The sequence below is a fragment of the Lepisosteus platostomus genome, chromosome 27 (genome assembly GCF_059453375.1).
Source record: "Lepisosteus platostomus isolate fLepPlt1 chromosome 27, fLepPlt1.hap1, whole genome shotgun sequence".
Classification (NCBI taxonomy): Eukaryota; Metazoa; Chordata; class Actinopteri; order Semionotiformes; family Lepisosteidae; genus Lepisosteus; species Lepisosteus platostomus.
This window is the reverse complement of record NC_142637.1, coordinates 5,242,473-5,263,142: the sequence shown is the minus strand read 5'-3', so window position 1 is coordinate 5,263,142 and position 20,670 is coordinate 5,242,473. Positions and strand designations below refer to the sequence as shown.

Here is a 20,670-nt window from a genome sequence, read left to right as displayed (position 1 = left end):
CTAGATTTTCAGAATGGATTTTCTTTTGTTCAGTTTGAACTCTGGCGAATTTTAACCCAATGCAGTATTTGTATGAATATGGTTGATTATGTGTTAATAAGAGCCCAGGCATGGCCGTTTTTATTCTGCAGTATGCTGCCAATTGGCAATGACTAAGAAACTCCAGGTGCTGCTCTTCCCATGGGTGATAACTCCAAACAGCTGTCAGTGAGAGCTGAGTCACTCCTCAAATCAAGGACAACTCTGCTGTGTGCACAGTGGGGCTCACAGGGTGAAGGAAGAGCGAATGATTCTTGGGTGACAGTGGGAAGTCTCCTGGAGGAAAACAAGCATGATCTCCATGTCTTCCTTGCTGGTACTCAGTGGGAAAGGAGAACTGGGAAAAAAATTAGGAAAGCTACAGTACAGGAAGGAAAATAACTGGAAATTGGAAACAATCAGGCCAAACAAATGTGGGCATCCCCACATTTACTATTAAATTATGTCTGTGTTTGAAGACCTTGTATGACTTAAGGGGGAGCATTGTACATACATCCATAACAGCCATTTAAAATCTCATGTTTGATTTGGCCATAAATCCATACAGAATACTGCAGTGAAATAATAGCTGCCTTTAACCACCCCAATACTTTGTTTACACACCAGAAATCTGCTAGAAAATATTGTGCTTCTGACATGTTACATGCAGGCAATCTTTTAGAACATGAGAGAAGGTGAAAGGCAACTCCATAGCTTGCGTAAGACCCTAAAACAGAGTTTCTGAAATCCATACATGTCAAAGATTTACTGAAAAAACAATAGACCATCTTGACAAACATAACTGGAGCACCTTTTATTCTCCATATGCTTTTTGTAAAAAGTCTAATTGGTTCTAAATGGTCATAGCTTCTGTATACCTAAGCACTCCTACAGATGTGGATTAATTGTTTGCTCACTTTTCTATAAATCTTTCGTTAAATTTAAATAATTGAATTCCCTATTCCCAAGTACCATTCATACTTGATTTAAATTATGTCCCTTAATCTGAGTTTATTAGCCCATATAAATAAATCATCAAGTATCAAACGAATGTAACAAAAGAGTTATACCCTGGAACTCCCAACTTTGATCTTCGAATCTCGATATGAACTTAACTCCAAATTCTGCAACTCGTTATTGGACTTTTATTAGTCCAGATTATGCAGAAGCAGAGAACAGGAAGAAAAACTATAAAAACTATAAAGACACAAAAAAAGGACACAGTTTCCCGAGAAAGACTGGTAGGGCCTCAATTTTTTTGCTTGGAGGGACAGAATTTTTCATGTCAGCCAAGTTTTAGGAAACATGCCTTCACAGACATTTTCTGCAGCAGCAGTAGTAACACTCAAAATACGGCACACTTTTCAGAACGCAGAATATCTTTCCTCGGGTGACTTTGCTTTAACAAAAGACAGGAATTCAGCAAAATCAATTATTGAATCAGAGCTAAAATGAAAACATATCTTGTTGTAGAATTAAATTTGCCCGACATTCATACCCACAGGTTAAAACAGTAACACATTTATATTGCTTTCAAGATAATAATAATAATAATAATAATAATAATAATAATAATAATTGCTTACACTTATATAGCGCTTTTCTGGACACTCCACTCAAAGCGCTTTACAGGTAATGGGGACTCCCCTCCACCACCACCAATGTGCAGCATCCACCTGGATGATGCGACGGCAGCCATAGTGCGCCAGAACGCTCACCACACAACAAGATAAGCAGATAAGCAGTTTTGTAGTTAATAGTGATTTTCTGCATCTGTCTAGTTCAGCCTGCTCATTCAGACAGTCCCTTTTCTTGATAAGTAGTAGAGAATCTTAAGAAATAACACACAATAATCGTAACGTCATATTTTGCAAGTCTTTTCCCATTCTTCTTATGAACCATAAGTCCAAACACAATGGCATCATTGAAATGTAAAATAACACATTTCTTCGATAGATACATTTGAATTTAGCAGGCAGTTATGCATGGAAGACTAAAAAAAAAGAGATTTGGGACTTTTTCCATGAGAGGAAAACATCCTGTTTTGTTTAAGAATGAATCATCTCCCCTACTGCCCTAATCTGTCATTGAATATCATTCCTTTCATGGGCTGATTGGATGATGTTCAAGAACAGGACATCTTCCATTGTAAAAAGGCCAAACACGGCTACATTTTAGAAGGATCGAACCTAAGGAGAAACAGGAAAGAGATCATCATGTTGACAGCCATCTTTACTCCACGATACGGTAGATTAATATTGTCCATAATCAGAGTTTTTTTTTTTATATAATCCGTTCCGGTAAGGGTAACAAATTATTTATGAAATCAACTGGTGTGAACTGAGGTCACCCGGCAAAATAATACAACAATGTCACCGCACGCCAATCAGAAAGACCGCAGAGAGCTAAACAACAGCACCGCACACAAAAACATGGCAGGATATCAGGTGTGGCCTGCCTTGTGTCGTGAAATAATACTGGCACATAAGATGACTTCTGCAAAATCAACATAACATAGTGCAAAAATGAGTGCCTTGAAATGTATGAATTAACTCAAAGTATAAGCCATCCTCAATAAAAAAAGCATTTAGTCTGCTTTGCCAAAACTCCTCTGAGCTTCTTCTCTAATGAACAGTGGGAGCAGGGTGAAAGGGAGTGGTCGTGCTCTGCTTGTGCATTCATGTTTGAATTTTTTTGCAGTCTCACTTGACAGTAATGCACACATTAAATAACATTTAATAAGTCCATCTGCCTTTAACGACTCTTAATTGATATTGAGTGCACCAGTGTAACACACTGAAGTAGATCACGTAATGTGGCAATGTTTCCACTTAAAGGAAGACAGGAGGTAGTATCTCTCCTATTATTAGGCAAAACATTTGACCCAGTTCCATAAAACTTGCTGTGTGATGAAAATCACAGCTTAATGGTATGTGAAGGAAGAAAACAAGATTTGGAAAGGATCCATTTCCAGTCTGTTTCTGTACTCTTTTGAGAAGTGTGTTTGCATACATAAGGATTAACAAAAAAAAGTAGACTAAACAGCAAAAAGATTTTTCTTTTAGTTAGGCTAAAAGAACCCCCGTCACTTTCCAAGTGATATTAAATGACACCATATCTTAGCTTTTTCAGATGAAAGTAAGCACACAGGTACAGGATGAGCTCTGTAGTAATTAAACAATTCAGCACAAAGGTGCCTGAATATTTTGCCTGCAACTAATGTTGTTCTTAATACCCTTATGTTATCAGAAGCAAAATGTTACTAAGCTAGAAGACAATCCAAGTCTGTGGATATATCCCTAAAATGTATTAAATTAAGTGCAACCACATTATTTCAGATTTTCAAAATTGCCAGCTAGATGCGTCAGTGAGTTTATGCCTCTATGGAACACCCGCCAAATTATTTTTATATCTATTAAAATCTCATTAGATTCTTACTGGGGCTAATTGTTAATAAATATTTTGCCCGAAATATATAATTTATTTAGTAATCTGCTTTTGAAAGATTGCTTTTTTGGCAGGCAATAACTTCTGTTGGCTTAGTGGTTTATAGAACTGGTGAGACTTTTTTGTTCCATTTCATTATTCTTTGTTATTTCTTAATTGTAATAGTTCCAATGCGCTTATTAGACTAAACTAATAAAAAGAGTGACCATTCTCTGCACAAGACCACACTGCAAGGATTGTATATAATGTAAGGAATTATATTTCAATGTCTTCTTAATAAACAACAAGACCTTTCTTCTTATGAAAACGTGAGATCATTTGTTTTTATCAGTAAGTAATTGTCATAAAGAGTAATTACTGTATAACCCCAAGCATTTTGACATAGTTGTATAATTGCTCCGTTAATTTAGAAAAATAAGAATAATTCAAATTTAAAGCTGTACTGTTAAGATGAGTCACAGAGGAAGTATCATGCCTATTATTTTTGATAACACAATAAATTGTATAGATACGGGCAGCATGGTGATGCACTGGTTAGCATTGGTGCCTCGCTGTGCTGAGGCCTTGGGCTCAGTTCCTGGGGTATTGTCTCTGTGGAGTTTGTATGCTCTCTCTATGTTCACATGGGTTTCCTCCCACTGTCTGGAAACATACTGGTAGGTTAATTGACTTCTGGGAAAATTGGCCCTGGTGTGAGTGCGTGTTTGTATCTGTCTGTGCTCGGGCCATGGATTAGTGTCCTGTCAAGTGTGTGTCCCGTCTTGTACTCATTGCTTGCCAGGGTAGGCTCGAAATCCCCTGTGACGCTGACCTGGAAGACGTTGTTAATAATGGAAAGATGGATTGTATGCATATTCTCATATGAATGATACTTATATGAAGATTTAGGAAAGCAAAGGATTATGTTCTGTGCAGTTTATTGCAGTGGTTTGGTTGTATATTATTAAAGTGAATGGTGCTTGGTTCCAGAGATTGTTTCTTCTCAGACTGAGAAGTTATTTTTTTTTCCCACTCAAACTTAATTAATTAAATAATTCTTACAGTGATACAGCACTTTTCTGGACACTCAAAGCGCTTTAAAAGGTGACAGGGACTCCCTTCCAACACCACCAGTGTGCAGCCCCACCTGGATGATGCAACAGCAGTCAAAGTGCACCAGTACTCCCCCACACACCAGCTCTGAGTGGGGAGGAGAACAGAGTGATGAAACCAGTTTTGAGATGGGAATTAGGAGGCCAAGATTGGTAAAAACCCAGGGGAACATTTGGTCAGGACACCAGGGTAACACTCCTACTTGTTTCAATAAACACCCTGGGATTTTTAATGACCACAGGGAGACAGAACTTCAGTTTTACATCTTATTGGAAGGACAGCGCCTTTTTAACAGTATAGTGTCCCCATCGCTATAGTGCGGCATTAGGATCCACACAGACCACCCACTACTGCCCCCACTAACACCTCTTCCAACAGCACCCTTAGCTTTCCCAGGAGGTCTCCATTCCTGATACTGGCCAGGCTCACTCCTGCTGAGCGTCAGTGGATTGTCATTTGTGAATTGCAGTGTGTTACAGCTGCTGGCTATAATTTATTTGATTATAATTGTTTTTAAAAACTATGTATACTTTCCAATAAACTACAGTACATGGGTTTTATCCCCTGGCCCATTAAGTTTTTTTTCATTTGCACTGTTCTTATTCTGACGCATCACAAGACAAGTCGATGTGTAACAAATAAATAAATAAAGGAAAGGAAGTCAAAGAGGTTTTTTTTTTTTGGGTCCCCACAAAACCAAACAATTAATTCTGGGCCTAACTCCAGACCCTTGTAAAATAAACCTAGAGTCAGATTTCACGAGGTTAGATGAAACACGTATTGTTTTGATGTTTCACCAATGTTTAGAGACCAGTGTGATACAACACAGTCATCTTCCAACTGAGTTCAAACTCACAAAAGTTCAGAAAAAAGTCAGATTTAAAAATAAAATACACCAAAAACTCCTGTGAAATTGTAATTGCTGTCAGAGCCAGACTTTACCCTGTGCTTTCCTTCCCTTTACTTTTGAACAACATTCAATAACATATTCAGGACTAGCTCACTCAAAAACTAATTAAGAGATTGTCTGAAATCGGTGGGACAAGAACTCAGATTTGTAGATGTCCAAATGAAGCAACTGTGCACACAATTGTAGTTTTATGGATGTGTAGAAATGAACAGATGATATTAACGATGAGGAACACCTGACAAGTCAATCAGATGTGATTGGTAAATGTGTTGCAAGACTTGATCATGACTGGAGAGTTGTTGTGGTTGTGATCAGGTTTTTGAAGACTCCGATATACTGTTTGTGAATTAAAGACTGAGAAATAGGAAGTTAGGTTTCTTCACATACAAAAAAATTAGTAATAGAAAATGGTCATGAGTGTAACCTGACGCACAGCAGTATAGGATTTCTAGCAAATTTTATCTCGCCTGACTTGAAAAATCAGAACAGTATTTCACCCGTATGAAGAAGCACCACTTATAAACAGGAAGATGAACTGATAGCTTTCTTGACAATTGCCAAGGGAGACTGGGAGTGGGAAAGTAACATTAACTCACTGGTCTACAGCATGTTTTTTTTAACCTTAAGCCAAGAGGCCAGTGCTTGACAACATATATAATAGACCAAAAAAAAAACTCTTTCTTTAATACACTTTAAAGCAAAAATAAAATGCAAACATCTGCCCTTGTGCTCTAGCACATATATATTGAGGAATGTTTGTTTTGTTTAACTCATGTGAGGGTTGCAATTGTTTTGATTATTACTGCTAGGCCTTGCTACATTAGTATGGGTCAGTTATTCCGAGATTGTTCATGGTAAACTTTGAAACTGTCAGGCGATTGTCAAGTTGTGCTGAGATTCTCTGAAGAACAAATAAGGGAGAAGAGGAGAGCTGAAAACCTGGGAAACCATTCCTACCTGCCATTTCCAGCAATCTGTTGAGAAAGTTCTGTCTCCTCTGTGTCCAGGGCTGTCCTGTCCTGATCTCGGAGGGCCAATGTGTCTGCAAGTCTTCAAGATCTCTTCGAAGCACTAGCACCTAGACAGTGGGAGGAGGTGGTTAAATCGATCCAGGTGTACCTGTAACAGTCTGCTTGAGCTCGTTAAAAGCTAAATTGGAATGAAAACCTCTGGACACATTGACCCTCCAGGACCAGGGTTGGACAGCCCCGATATGGTCCTTGCAAAGAGACCACACCACCCAATGCAAGCACATTTGAAAGATCGTTTTCAAGCCAGGGGGAGAATCGACTTTAAAGAGACTACACGCACAATGCATCTTTTCTCTTGCATTCCAATCACGTCCATTCTGGTTTTAAATACACTGTATGAAGCATAAATATCAAAAACTGACAGTCAGGGGGCAAGCTAACCTGCCTTTGCAGGCTGTATCTCTTGATTTCTCTGCCAATACTCTCTCCCTTGCATCACAGAAGAACATCTCCAAACCTGCTTCTTGGCACAGACAGATTCATACTTTTCTCCTCAAAAGACAACAGAAAACCTAATGAAACAAAGAGACGAGCAGCAGGGGGGCAGTTTGCCATCACCAAGCACTTTCTTGCCAGCCGCCGTAAAAATAAAAAAAAGAAGTCTTACTTTTCGCCATGTTCTCTAATTTGTAAGAGACTGAAAACTGTACAGGCTGCTTAAAGGATTTAATGCTTTTCCATGTTTACTTCGAGCTGCCCCAACACGCACAAAAGAATTGGACATATTGTTTTCCGAACGGTTCCAGTGATTTACTATTCAAATAAATGATTTTGCGCCCTCAGGGTTGTGGGGGGAAGGAACGTGCTGTCCTGCCATGTTATTGAAGTCAATGTCCTGGATTTTTTCAAGAAATGGCTGGCTGAGATCATGGGGATGGCCTACTCTCACCTCCAACACCACCAATGTTCTAATAAAATGGATTGGCAAGAAGGCCTCCGATTCCATCTTGTGGCACTGCTCATCAGCAGGGATGAAAAGCCCTTAATTTGATGAGTGAAACAGTGTTTTCCTTCTCTGGCTGATCTGCTGTGCAATGGAGCTGTTGCACGTCACCCCGTTGGGGCTGCACCTCACTGGTGGCTTACTGTAGGTGGGTAGCCTCCCTTATCGAAATCTCCTTTGAGATAAAAAGCACCATATGAAAGCAAGGAATCACCAGTTCAAGTAGGGAGCTGCGTGAGCATGTGTAGGCTGCAAAGGAACAAGAAAAGGTTTATTCCATGCAGAAAAGAATGGAGACTCTGGGTGTCGGGCAAAAATCATGAATTGACTTCTTATCAGGAGAGAAATATTTTGACAATACATAACCCTATATCGTCATTGGCATATCCAGGTGTGGTTACAATATAAAAGTCCACATCTTTGTGTAATATAAACTAATTGTGATCTGAAGGTGTTTTTATTGTATAGCCCTCTCCATATAAATGCCTATCTAGACTATCATATCTAGATAAGATTGAACTCTTATGGTTTTCGCCTCAGTCTTTCCTACTGTGTTAAATGACATTTGCTTAATGGTGTCATAAACTTAAACAATAACCCTGAGAAATCTTAACAGGCTTTTCCAGTCACCTGGGTTGGCTTGTCTGCTTTGACTCCTCCCTAGATAGGTTGATTTAGTGCAGCTCAGCGATCAGAGGGCAGCAAACGTGTTAATTACAGAACCTGATTAAAGCAGAGCTCCTGAGCCTTCAATATGGCAAAGCACAGACATATAAGAGTCTAATAGACTGCCTTTTGGTGGTTTCCTGTACGTGCATTTATAACTGCACTTCCTGCTCAAAAGGTTTTCTGACAGGTAGGGCTGCTGAGTCCAGTAAAGGTGCTTATCCTAACTACAGCTTGACTTCTCATGATCTGGGAGGTGTGGGTTCAAGTCCAGGCTATGTCAACATCCCCAGCTTTCTTCTCTTTCCCACTGCCCTCCTGTGTGCATTAAACTCAATTGAGCTTCAAATGATCTTTCTTTATGCCTTTCAGTAACTGTATTCCAAGCTTGTAAAAACATGTTTCCCGTCAGTCAGTGTACACAAATCTATCAGTACATGTTATTTTCAAGAATTAACAACCCTGATCATTTTCCATTTTTTATGCAGATGTCATTTTTTTTTTAAGACAAGGCGAGGATGGGGGTTGGAGCTATGGGGCCAGAGAACAATTTTTCCCTTTAAGCAACCCTGTTCTTTAAAGGAGACAATACTTTCAAACTGAGTGACTGCTCACTACTTGCAGGTATAACACCCATTACATTTAAATGAAAACTGCAGTACCAATTTCTCAGACCAGTACTTAAATCTCAGTAACAAAATTAATGAATTAACATTATAGAAAAAACTTCAGTAATTTCGAATTCAGCACAAAATCGTGAACTTTTTGAAAGTACTGTAAGTCGCCATGTTGTCACAAACTCACATTAGAGGTTCCATGAACACTTCTGTGAAATGGCCCTTCCTGCTCACTAGTCACTGTAATGATGAACGTAATGTGATGAAGGAGCGAATAAGTACAGATTGTGCAGCAGACAATTCACGGCAAAGTGTTCCAGCGTGATCTGTATGCAGAGTTAACAAGTACATAGTATTTGTCTGCAAAACTGTTTTGAAATCAAGAGCAATATTTCCATTGGATTAAAAGAGAGTCTGCTTGTGTACAGAGTAATAGGGCCGCCATACATCAGTTCGAAGTTTGAATCGCAGAATATGGCACTGCAAATGTCTAGAAATTATGTCAGTTTAGTGATATAAACTGGAGTTACTGTGCACATTTTACTTTTATTGTCATTTAAAATGCTGATTCTTTTGAACCTCAATATATAAAAATAGAGTTGCAGTTGCCCTTTAAGCAACACACTTTTTTCTGTCTAGGTGTAACCACGTCTTACTTGCTTCAAGGAACACAGAATGTGAATGAAAAAGATCTCAGATCTTAAATACAGTGAAAAGACGGAATCTGGTGTTTTGAGCCCATTCTTTTTTTCTCTAATCATCTGTCTTAATTCAGTGAGAATTGAGTGAGACAGCTGACAGTACAGCTTATTTTGAAATTTGTGCTGACTATGTTTATTGCAACAGACTTGGAAAGTACACAAAAAGGCATGTTAACCTCTAAGATGTGTTTTGTACCAACTGTTAAAAACTACATTGTGGTCCTTATTTCACAAGTGAAGAACAGTAAATACCAACACCACCAAGCAACGGGCAGAAGGCAGGTATACCCTGGACTAGATGCCAGTCCATCACAGGGCACACAGAGACACAGACACACACACTCACACCAGGGCCAATTTTCCCAGTATATCTTTGGACTGTGGGAGGAAACCAGAGCACCCAGTATCTGTATATCCGGTACCTTTATTTCTCGAGTGAAATATGCAACTGTATAAATGGATCCAAACGCAAGTGGCTTTGGCTAAAAGCATCAGCCAAATACATTGGGAAGAAACTAGCATCTTTATTAATTAGGGTACCTCGGGGGTCTGTACAGGACTTTTATCATTCCCTTTTGCATTACAACACAGATTTTCCCACACATGTGCCCGTAAGAAAAGACAGGAAAGGATCCTTCCAGCAATTCCTGCCTCCTCAGCTCTGAAGCAGCGGTGACTGTGCTGCGTGGGGTTCTTACAGGGCCGTGCTTCTCACTGGCAACAGCACGGAAAAGCAAAAACAGATCCACGAAGTTTCCGACAAGCAGGTCTCGACAGGAGAGGGCAAGAGGGGGAACAGGGGAGATGAGGGCGCTAAGATTACAGAACCCATAAAACTGAATTTCAGTTAAATCCAAAATACGGTAAGGCTGCATGTGTAAACAAGTCCATAGTAAAAAATAACATACTTTAATAACTACAGTAAGAAAGTGGCCATGCCAGGTGTTATGAAGAGATGCAGAAAATTACAGAAGAATTACAAGTTGCCACTTACGTCATTGGAATAGTAATGGGATAGAGAAAGGAACCCATTGTCCAGAGCACATTTATATCATGGTGATAAAACTCGGTTTTTTAACAGCACGCCAGGTTTTTATAATAGCAATAAAAACTCCTTAGGGTAAGGGCTGACCTTTAAAACAAAGATTTGGCTTTGACGCTTAGAAATTATTGCCCAATGCTACTCATATAATCGGTTTTGTATAATTACGCTTTAATTTAAAAAAAAATGGCTAAAACGTTATGATTAGCTGGTCTGACTTTTCTAAGCCGCTTAACTGCCTCAGGAGCTTTTCAGCACCACAGCGCTGTTTGCGTGGCGTGGGGGGGCTGCTGTTGCACTGCCCTCTGCTGGCGAAAGGTCAGATGATCTTAATTCCTTGAGAACATTTTTTAAAGCGGTGGATCTCGTCCCGTCATCTTTCCTGGATTTCATTCCAACTGACCTCCATATCCATCCATTCCAACCGTTTTATCCACCTATTCCCGGCAAGCAAAAGGCTCAAGGTGGAATCCATCCCGGATAGAACCAGTGTCCACTGCAGGGCAAACACACAGGCACAGACGGGCCCACTCACACTAGGCCCACTTTTCCCAGAAGCCACTTAACCTGCCAGTAAGGCTTTGGAAGTTGGAGAAAACCCATGCAAACATGGGGAGAACATACAAGCTCCACACAGATAGTGTCACAGGCCTGGAATTGAACCTGGAGCCCCAGAGCTGCAAGGCAGCAGTACTAACCACTGGGTCACTGTGCCACCCTGAACCACTGCTAATTGATTATTTTTACATCAGCCTGCCTGCTTAGACATTTGTTTTCCGTGTTTCTGCAAGCTTTCAAAAATAGCCTACTAATAATTCACATCATTTGAAACTCAAGCATACAGATCTTTAAATAATTGCTTCACCACATCCTTACCTTTGGTTCTGATGAAACAGCTCCTGATGGCTGATCAATTTGTGATGAACAGACACAGGTGGGAATGTGTCAGCCCACAACCAGTATCCGCCTTCCTTCGTCGACACCACACCTGCATGAGGGGAGCCCTGCAACTCAGAAAGCGATCCGGAAGCAATATCAATGACCATTCTCATGAACCCCGTCCGGAGCTGAAGGGAAGTTTAAAGAATGCCAGGCTGTAGACGATTAAGATCTCAGCTGGAGCAAAAACCCAGACAGACTTTTCCCCCCAGGGCCCGGATCGGGAACTATCCTACAGCACAGGAGGAGATCACTCATCTCCAGAGTGTCTCTATATAAAGATACCCATGATGTTTAAAGGTACACAGTTAAAATATACTTGTACCATTATCAAACAAACAATTGCTTACCCCAAATCAAAAAACAGTTTCTGATTTGTCCAAATATTTGTGGTCTATTTAATTCTGTGATCTATAGTCAGGCTGTAGTATAGCTTATTCCACCTTCACTCCGGTTTAATCCAAATGCACACTTTTCAGCAGGCTGTGGAAAAACCTGATGCCATGCACTCACCTTGTTCCCTCCATCATGTTCCATAAAGCCAGATGAAATTAGAATTTCTAATGCAACATCATTAAAATAAAGAAATCTACAGTACACTATTCACAATAGCACACTGAATGATGCAGGCACGTACTGTAGGCGCGCAGAAAGACAACAGGAAAGACTTTTGAAGATGGTAACATCCTTTATTCTATAGTTTTGCAAAACTGATTTTGCGTTTTCACAGTCAATCATTCACAGTACCCAGAAAGATCATTTTAAACACTCACAATCAGAAGCTCGACTTCAGGGATTAAGTGGAGAAGAGGATGCGTTTCCTAGTAACATGCTCTTTATATTCACATCATTTTCTAGACAGAGGTTTACAAGACAGGATGATTCAACAAAAAGAGATCCTGCACATTCTGCTAGACAATCGCTTAAACGCATAGGTAGGTAACACAACCAAGCAGTCACTATCAGCTGTGCCAGCTCATCGCAAAAAAAACCTGGGATTTATTTTAAATAATATCCAGAAAAATGAGCACCTGCACCTAATCTGTAAGCATGGCATTTTGCTAGCAGATCACAATCACTTTCTTTTAAACCCTCTGGGGTTTTCGAAATGAGACAAACCCACACAAGGGGGCGCCCGCGCCACAGCTGAACACCAGGAGCACCAGTGCATTCAGCACCACTCGTGCAGACCTCTTACCGCCAGGAGGAGTGTGACATTGAGGATTTTTGCAAATCTGCTTTCCACCCCCAGCACATATTTTAATATATAATATAACATACCATATATTAAATATAACACTAAATGTACAAGTTATAACACTGTTAACAGAGTATATAATACAGCCTGTATAAAATCAGTATCATAAAGAGCTTTAACATGACTGAATTATTTTCAAATAAACTTGCTCATAAGGTTCCCATATTTTGTTTTGTGCTAGTTCTTCTTCCTTAGAGCTTTGTCTCCTTTCAGCTCTAACCCAGATCACCCCCACTCTGAGGAGTAACTCGTGGGCAAGCCTGGTCCATTCCATTCACAGCTCCTTTCCCCCGCGCAGGCAAGTCAGGATGCCTTCTTAAGCAGTCGACCGCTATGTGACGCCTTTGGCTTACTGGGAACGTCTCGCACACGTCCTTGTGCTCCTCACCTCCCGGCCTCTTGATCCAGCCCGCCTGGCCGGAGTGGCGATTTCTCCTACAGGAGGATGCAGACGGCCGAGGGGTCGTGTCTCTCTGTGGCCGTGTTCCGCGCCCATCGCCTGGCGGGCTGGAACTCCTCCGAGCTCATGGCGGCGTAGCCCACGGCATCCACGGACCGCCGCTTCTGGACGCGGTGCAGGAGGATGCGGTAGATGCCGGTGATGGGGCTCCGCGAGCCGCCGCAGGCGTTGTTCTGGAGATGGACCTCCGTGATGCCCAGGTCCCTCAGGGCGCGCTTGACCTCCTGCTCCTCAGGACTCAGGGGCTGGGCCTCGGCCAGGTGGGAAGGGGTGGCGTGGAAGGAGGCGTAGGGCTGGGGGAACTCGACGCCGCGGAGCCAGGCGCTGCCCATGATCTGGGCGATGGACGAGCGGTCAGCGGGCACAGGCCGGAGGATGGCCTTGATGACCTGCTGGCAGGGCTCGGAGACGTAGGAGGGGATGCCGTACGAGCCCTGCAGGATGCAACGCTTCAGCCGGCCCAAGTTCTCAGCGTAGAAGGGCATGGAGGCCGTGACCATGAAGTAGAGGAGGATGCCCAGTGCCCAGATGTCCACGTGCCGCCCCGTGTAACCCTTCTCCTTGAAGAGCTCGGGCGCGGCGTAGGGGGGCGAGCCACAGAACGTGTTGAGGATCTCATTAGGGCCGCTAATCGTGCTGAAGCCAAAGTCCCCAATCTTGATACAGTAACTGGTTGTGTAGAAAACGTTCTCCGCTTTCAGGTCCCTGTGGATAATGTTGTTGTCATGCTGAAAAAAGAAATGGCAGCGCTATTGGCAAAGGATAAGGTAATGATAAATTAGCCACTGCTTGTTTGCTCATGGAATAAGGAGAGGAAGAAATAATGGATGAGGATCAGGAAGAGAGGAATGTAAATTGCACTCCGACATTCTAATAAGGACTAGTAGAACATGAGCCTTGCTTAGCTCGCACAAAATAAGGTGCGCTGATAAACAAAGTGCTGCACTAGAGCTGTATCATGAACAGAAGAAGCTTCTGTCTCACCATGTGCTGGACGGCAGAGACGATCTGTGCGAACACAAGCTTGCTCTCCAGTTCGGACAGGCGCCCCCTGGTGCTGATTCGGGAGAAGAGCTCCCCTCCGCTGGCATACTCCATCACGAGGTGCAGCCTCTTCAAGGTCTCCAGCACCTCGTAGAGCCGGACGACGTTGGGGTGGGACAGTCTCTCCATGCAGGCGATCTCAGACACAAAGAGACTTTGGCACTTCTTGTCCAGCTTGGTCTTGTCCATGATCTTGATAGCAACTCTTTCTAAAGGACAGGGGTAAGAGGGAGAGGGAATCAATAGCTGTTTCCATCCATTCATCCATCCATCCATCCATCCATTTTCAAACCACTTCATCCGGTTCAGGTTAGAGGGGGAGCAAAAATCGGGGTACACCCTTGAAATACCAGTCTATCGATGGGCCACACACACTCACACCAGGGCTAATTTACCCCAGCAAGCAATGGGCACAAGACAGGGTACACGCTGGACGAGACGCCAGTCCATCGCAGCACCACACACACTTACATCAGGGCCAGTCTTCCCAGAATCCAATTAACCCACCGGCATGTCTTTGGGCTGTGGGAGGAAACGTCAGGTTTGTAGGCCCAGTAAACCCAGTGTTTTGCCCACCTTACCTTTGGTCAGCGCGTGGATTCCCAGCTTGACGTGGGAGAAGTTCCCGGTGCCGATTTCCCCGCGCAGCTCGTAGAAGCCGATCCGCCGCCCGAGCACGAGCTCGTTCACGACCCGCTCGTTGTGGGACATGTCGTAGACGACCTTCTCAAGCTGAGTGCGCCTCACTGGCTGCGCCTCCGGCTGGGGCCCCGCCTTGGGGGCGACGGCGGCGGCATGCTGCTCCTTCCCCACCTCCTCCTGCTCCAGCTGCCTGGGCCAGCGCCCTTCCGCGCGCCTCCACAGCGGAGAAACATCCCTGCACCTGGGCTGCACCCCGTCCCTGGCCTTGCTCCCTGAGCCACGGAGAAGAGCGTTACACCACAAGCAAACTCCCTCACTGGCTCTGCATGGTAGTAAACCCTGATAACAAGAGGCATGTCTTTACCCAAAGGGTGGTGGGAGAATGGAACAGGCTACCCAATTGTGTTATTGAAGCCGAAACCCTAGTTTCTTTCAAGAAACGGCTGGGTGTGATCCGAGGATCAATGCGTTACTACCAAACAAGCTCAAGTGGTTGAATGGCCTCCTCTCATTTGTAATTATTATTAATGTTCTTTCAGGCAAAATAAATCTGAAAAAAAATACTTGAATCTGCATGGTTTTATAAGCTGTTGAAATAAGTTTCGAGACATAACCTTTTGCCAGAAGGTAAAGTGTGTGGGACTTTCTTTTTTTGCTAAAGGGGAGACGTGGGCCAGATTGGCTCTGACAAAACATTTGGATAAACAAAGGGATGTTAAATGTCAGTAAATCAGAGTTAAGTTACCACGCATTCGCAGTATTTCTGTCGCACTTTTGTTTACTTTGACAAATCGTGTCACGGAACATTAAACTAGACTCTCAACTTAACTAGTCTGAATGTCCAATAATAATGGTATCAAAGTCCCGTCCACAGACAAGTCCACTATTCAGTCTCAGTGGAATGTCTCACAACAAACAGTTCCTGGAGACATTTGTTAAGTCACTTTCTTCAGTCCAGTCAGCCAATTTTTTTTTGAGTATTAACGTGTTGCAGTGCACCACCACCCAAAACAAGTTATATAGTATTCATATGGATATCACTGAGGGCAGAACGAGAGAAACACAAATGCACAAATAAAACAAAGAAAATTATACACTTTCACAAATATTAACATGCAGTATTACTATAGAAATGGCAAAAACATTAATGTTTGCCAATGCGTTGGAATTCCAGTACAACAACATTATAGGCTTTGACAATTGCATGAGCAGTGTATTAAAAGAGCAGCACCACTTCATCTCTGAGCACAGATCAGAGCCATACTCACAGAGGATCTTTCCCTTCACACTCCTCCCACTCTTTCTCCTGCTCAGATTTTGGTAGCTGGGGATCATTTTAGCCCGCCCTGTCCCTCTTCAGGTTCTTTACCCTCACACTTCGTACTCTGAGAAGTATTACACCAGACTCTTGAGCTTGCTGTTCTGATCACTGCAGGTCTCCCGTCCCAGGGCTTCTCCGGAGGAGATTTCACTGCTGGCAAGTCATCCTCAACAGATTGCTTCCCACTCCTCTCCTGCACCCATCAGCGATGGCTCCCGAGGTCCTGCAAAGAGCTCTGCTGCAGGGCTGGAACCCAGAAACCACTCGCAGGGAAATGTATTGGAACCGGACAGTGCTGCTCGCCTGGGTATCTAAGGTTGTGCCTCTCCAGCCAATCTGCTGTAGTATACATTAAGCGCCTGGGATCCTGCAATTTCAATCCATGTAATCCCCTTGGCAGACTGCATTCAGACAGGCTCAGCTGCAAGGAAGTGGCAGTTTCAGTGTTCAGACTGCAACCTCTGTCAAAATTACAGGTGCAGCCATGAGATTAACCTGGCGTCTTGCTTCAACTCAAAGACACTCAACTGGGTCGCCACTGCCCCCCCGGCCTCCCCCCCGCTCCTTCACAGGGGTGGAGGTGGTGCTCTCAGCGGTAGAACACTTTACAGCAAAAAAAAAAACATGCTGCAGATGATTGTGTATGGGTCTGCTCTACGCAACCCAGTTTGCACTGTGTGTTTCCTGGTTAACCTTTCATTATCAATTCATTCCATCTCCTTGGATCTTCAGGTCCTGTAGGCATGAGTGGCCACTGGATTTGATGCGACTCCCCAGGTTTTTTTTTGCTGGCAGACTTGCTTGGGCAGCTTCACAAGTGCCACCCAAAACAGGAAGGTTTTTGACCCGTGCCGAAAAACACACATTTTAAGACAGCCCATGAGCCAGCAACGAGATGACACACATTGACCTGTGTGTATCGGAGGATGCCACAGGGTTACAATAAACGCAACCAATTACAATTTTCAGCCACGAATAAAACTGTCTAAGATGTGCATAAAACTCGGATCACAGCTACAACAGTGGTGATGTATCGCTGTTGTATTAAAGCTGTGGTACCTTGACGTCTATCAGGAAACGGCAGCATTATTTGGTTCAATTAGCTACTCGCAGACAAATGAGCGAGACAGACCTAATGCCTTTTTCTCATTTCCAGATTTGCACGGGCTAAAGGCAGGAACAAGCCAGGCAGCCCATCTGGTGCCAACCAAGACTGAAAATGAAATATATCACCTGCAGTAATGGACAACACACCATGCTCATTATTTGTCATGTGCATGTGCAGTTCCTTTTGTATTTAATACTGGTTTTCCCCATGAAGGTCCACACTGTAACCAATGCTACTGGCATTTAATATGTGCAGATCAGACAGCAGCTTTCCACTGATTAACAGGCTTTCCCTTTCAGCAGACTCGACACTCTTCGCTGAGATTATGTCAGATGTCCAGGGAGGAATTTATATAGGTGACCTTCCCAGTATCAGCGGATTTGAGTCATTTCGAGCCCACCACACAGACTGAATTAAAAAAAAAGGCAGGCATGTAGTGGAAAATGCTATGGTACAGGCATTTTTTTCGTCCGACTACTTGGTCTTGCACGTAATTGGTCAACATTCCTGATGTTCAGAAGCAGACCGCACAGACAGACACTGTGCAAGTCTGAACATGCAATACTCGGGAGACTCAAGGTAAAGAAAGCACTTCTGTTGTGGCTCTGTGTAACTGGCATAGAAGTGGTTAAACTACAATCCCCTGCAATTCTGTTAAGAGGTTGTGCTTGAATGTGAATTACAAAAAGACAGAGAGCGAGCAGGACTGATAATTAACTGAGTGGGTGGATTTATTGTAAGATGTGTGCAACAAACTCAGCTAATACAATCTTTACTAATCTCTTTGCCACAGTGTACACAGCTGCCTGAAATGACTCCGGTATGCAGATCATCCTGAGAACTGGAGCATTTGAAAAAATAAGTTATCAACTAAATATTAAAAAACTGCTATTTCTCCTGAAATGTCCAGATCACGTTTACACAGCTTGAGAAACTTCAGCCTCACAAATCGTTTTAAAAAAGTAACGCATCATTTTTCTTTTCCTCAAAGACCAATCGGGAGTACAGGAGCAAACCCATTTGCTTCTTTCTTGTGGCAGTGGTGTGGTGGCCCTGGGTTCGATTCCAGCCAGAAGCTGCTGTCTAGAGGCAGTCTGCATGTGAGGATGGAACAGAGAAACACTGTTGCAGCAGGGTGGTCCAGTTTCCCCCCCATCTTATAAATGCAGAATGAAATGTTTGACCGGCTAGGCTAAATTGCCTTCCTGGGACTTCTCCTCCATAGTGAAAATATCTGGTCTCCGACCTCATTACTCATAATCGTGTATGGAACCACATTTGTATCTCACTTTTCTCATTCCTTCGTGGGTTAGTGGAACGAGACAGACAGACTTTTCCTGAGATGCCTTACTTACCAAATCTGCATCTTGTACAATATTTCTATCAAGCTTCTTCTGCCCCACCTTGGTCTTTCACTCTATGTTTTGAGGGAATTTGTCCCTCAAGTCCTCAGCCTGGTTGGCTTTGTTGGTGAGGATAAATGGAAGTTATTAACTGGCGTTTGGGAGGGATAACAAGTCAGTCTCACACAGCTCTGCCTAATCACCATCACCACCAATCTAGCGAAATAAACTGCACTCAAACATCTCTCTTCTCATTTGTCTCCAGCATCCCTCCCCCACCAATCTCCACCTTGCAGCTGGCCCTTGGTTCACTCTGTCTGAATTGGGCTCGATCCTCCTCGTCCTGTGGCCAGGAGGCTGCCCATTAACCAAGCAGGTTAAACCAAACCTGTCTCATCAAGTTTTCCAAGTATTCAACCCTCAAATGTTGTTGTCCCTAGTGAACTCCTGGTTGTGACTGGCTTTCTCACTATAGTCAATGTAACTACAACTGACTCCCTGCATCAGATCCCAGCAGAGGCCTTATTTCAGGAATCAAGTGGACCACAGAGTTCCTGTCCTTTCACCGTGCTGACTAATTTTATTTCTTTCCATTGCAGCTGATGACATTGTACGTCAGGATTAGAGACTTGTAATAAGCCCAAGGAAATGAAAGCAAGCTGAGGTCGATAGCCAATAAGTATCTGAGACGTGAAACCACAGGGAAGTCGTTGAGACATTTTTGGTATGAAATAGAATATTACACATTAACGCCTTCTGATTTGATTATTAGTTATTTTAGCTCAAGATAGCGAAACAGATCTACATGATGGTATCCTATTCTGGATAGCAGTCTAGCAGTTGTCAGCTGTGTTGTCAAACAGAATAATCATACAATTCCACAGTCAGTTGCATAAAATAATAGTCAAAGTAATAAAGAAATATTCAACGCTCGTCTTGTAAGTTACAATTCATTGAGAGCTCAAGTGGAATAAAAACCAGCTGAACCTATAGCCTCAAAGACCAAGAGCGATTGCCTGCTTCACAGTGGAAATGAAACGGTGCAAAAGTGCAGCAGTCACACATGTATTAACGACGTTCCTTACCTGTTCGCTGCGGGTCTTTCATTTCTGTTCGCACAGTCGCTGCAGCGAGTAAAATGAGCTTTGCTTTATGGGCAATCAATGCTATAAAGAGCAACACTAAAGCCTTGTGGTTTTCACTACCTCTACTTAATCCGATTAGCAGCATGTGCGTAATAATAACCTTTATCCGAGTACTAAGGCTGAGCATAAAAAGAACAGCATCCAACCCGTGCGATACTTCAAATTTCCACTGGGAACCAAAATCCTTCTCTTTTGATGAGGGAGAAAGACACCACTTTAAATATAAGAACTAAGCAAAGATCTTGCACGATGGGTTTCTCGGAGTGGATGAGAGAAGGAAGAGCAATTCAAGAGTTTTAGGATTTCCACCTTTAAATTCCGTTTTGTTTAAAGTGCTTTCAAAAATTATATGAATAACCATTTCTTCTTATCTGGGTCAAAGGGGTTAAACACCTATAGCAGCACAATTCAAATAGTCCATGCAGTGGAAGTTTGTAAATATGCAGAGGAAGTGAATTATCGCCTTCACGAATTGTTTTTAAGTCCACCAAGACAGTGCGCTCTTATGTTTTTTTTTCGTGATTTATGACTTTTGCAGTAAAATATCAAAGTGAATCTCAGAAGTCCCTTTTTAATACTTCATTTATTGTGAACTTAAAATATTACAGGACCATACAAGTTTTTTTTTTCATTTAAATGCTTTGAGCTGGCTCAGAGATTAGAACTTCCTTAAATGAACACTATTCTCTCAGTCCTCCTCCGGGATTAGTGTATTGACAGGGGATAGGTGCGGAAAACTAGTCTCACGTGTCCTACGTAGAGCGTACGTCAGGCGGGGCTTTCCCTGGCGGGAGAGGGAAAGGCGTAACTCCGCATTCGTAAACACTTACGCTGTATTCGTAAGGCACTCTCCACGCTCAGGCCGGGGGCTTGCGCGACATCTGCGTAGTTTGCGGCACTTTCACCTCGAGTCGCGGGGGGTTCTGCTGTAGTTCCCGGGCAG

At 42.9% G+C, this 20,670-nt stretch overlaps 1 protein-coding gene across 3 annotated transcripts; it reads right to left on the bottom strand.

The window, feature by feature from the left end:
* Positions 1 to 12,074: 12,074 nt before the first annotated feature.
* Positions 12,075 to 20,670, bottom strand: LOC148639103 (serine/threonine-protein kinase NIM1). Of its 3 annotated transcripts, none has more exons than XM_088621776.1 (4): positions 20,558 to 20,670; positions 14,750 to 15,082; positions 14,109 to 14,377; positions 12,075 to 13,852 (listed from the first exon to the last, which is right to left on the bottom strand). In XM_088621776.1, the coding sequence occupies exons 2-4, from the start codon at positions 14,877 to 14,879 to the stop codon at positions 13,100 to 13,102; spliced, it is 1,152 nt and encodes a 383-aa protein (XP_088477902.1). In that variant the 5' UTR covers positions 14,880 to 15,082; positions 20,558 to 20,670; the 3' UTR covers positions 12,075 to 13,099. The 3 variants fall into 3 exon arrangements, with proteins under 3 accessions (XP_088477902.1, XP_088477900.1, XP_088477901.1); XM_088621774.1 differs by lacking the exon at positions 20,558 to 20,670 and adding an exon at positions 19,668 to 20,548; XM_088621775.1 differs by lacking the exon at positions 20,558 to 20,670 and adding an exon at positions 16,079 to 19,634.

Coding starts and splice junctions, on each gene's coding strand:
- LOC148639103 (XM_088621774.1), bottom strand. CDS start 19,854: ATGCTCAGCCTTAGTACTCGGATAAAGGTTATTATTACGCACATGCTG. Junction 15,083..19,667: donor GAAAGACCCGCAGCGAACAG/GTAAGGAACGTC, acceptor TCCGTGGCTCAG/GGAGCAAGGCCAGGGACGGG. Junction 14,378..14,749: donor AATCCACGCGCTGACCAAAG/GTAAGGTGGGCA, acceptor CCTGTCCTTTAG/AAAGAGTTGCTATCAAGATC.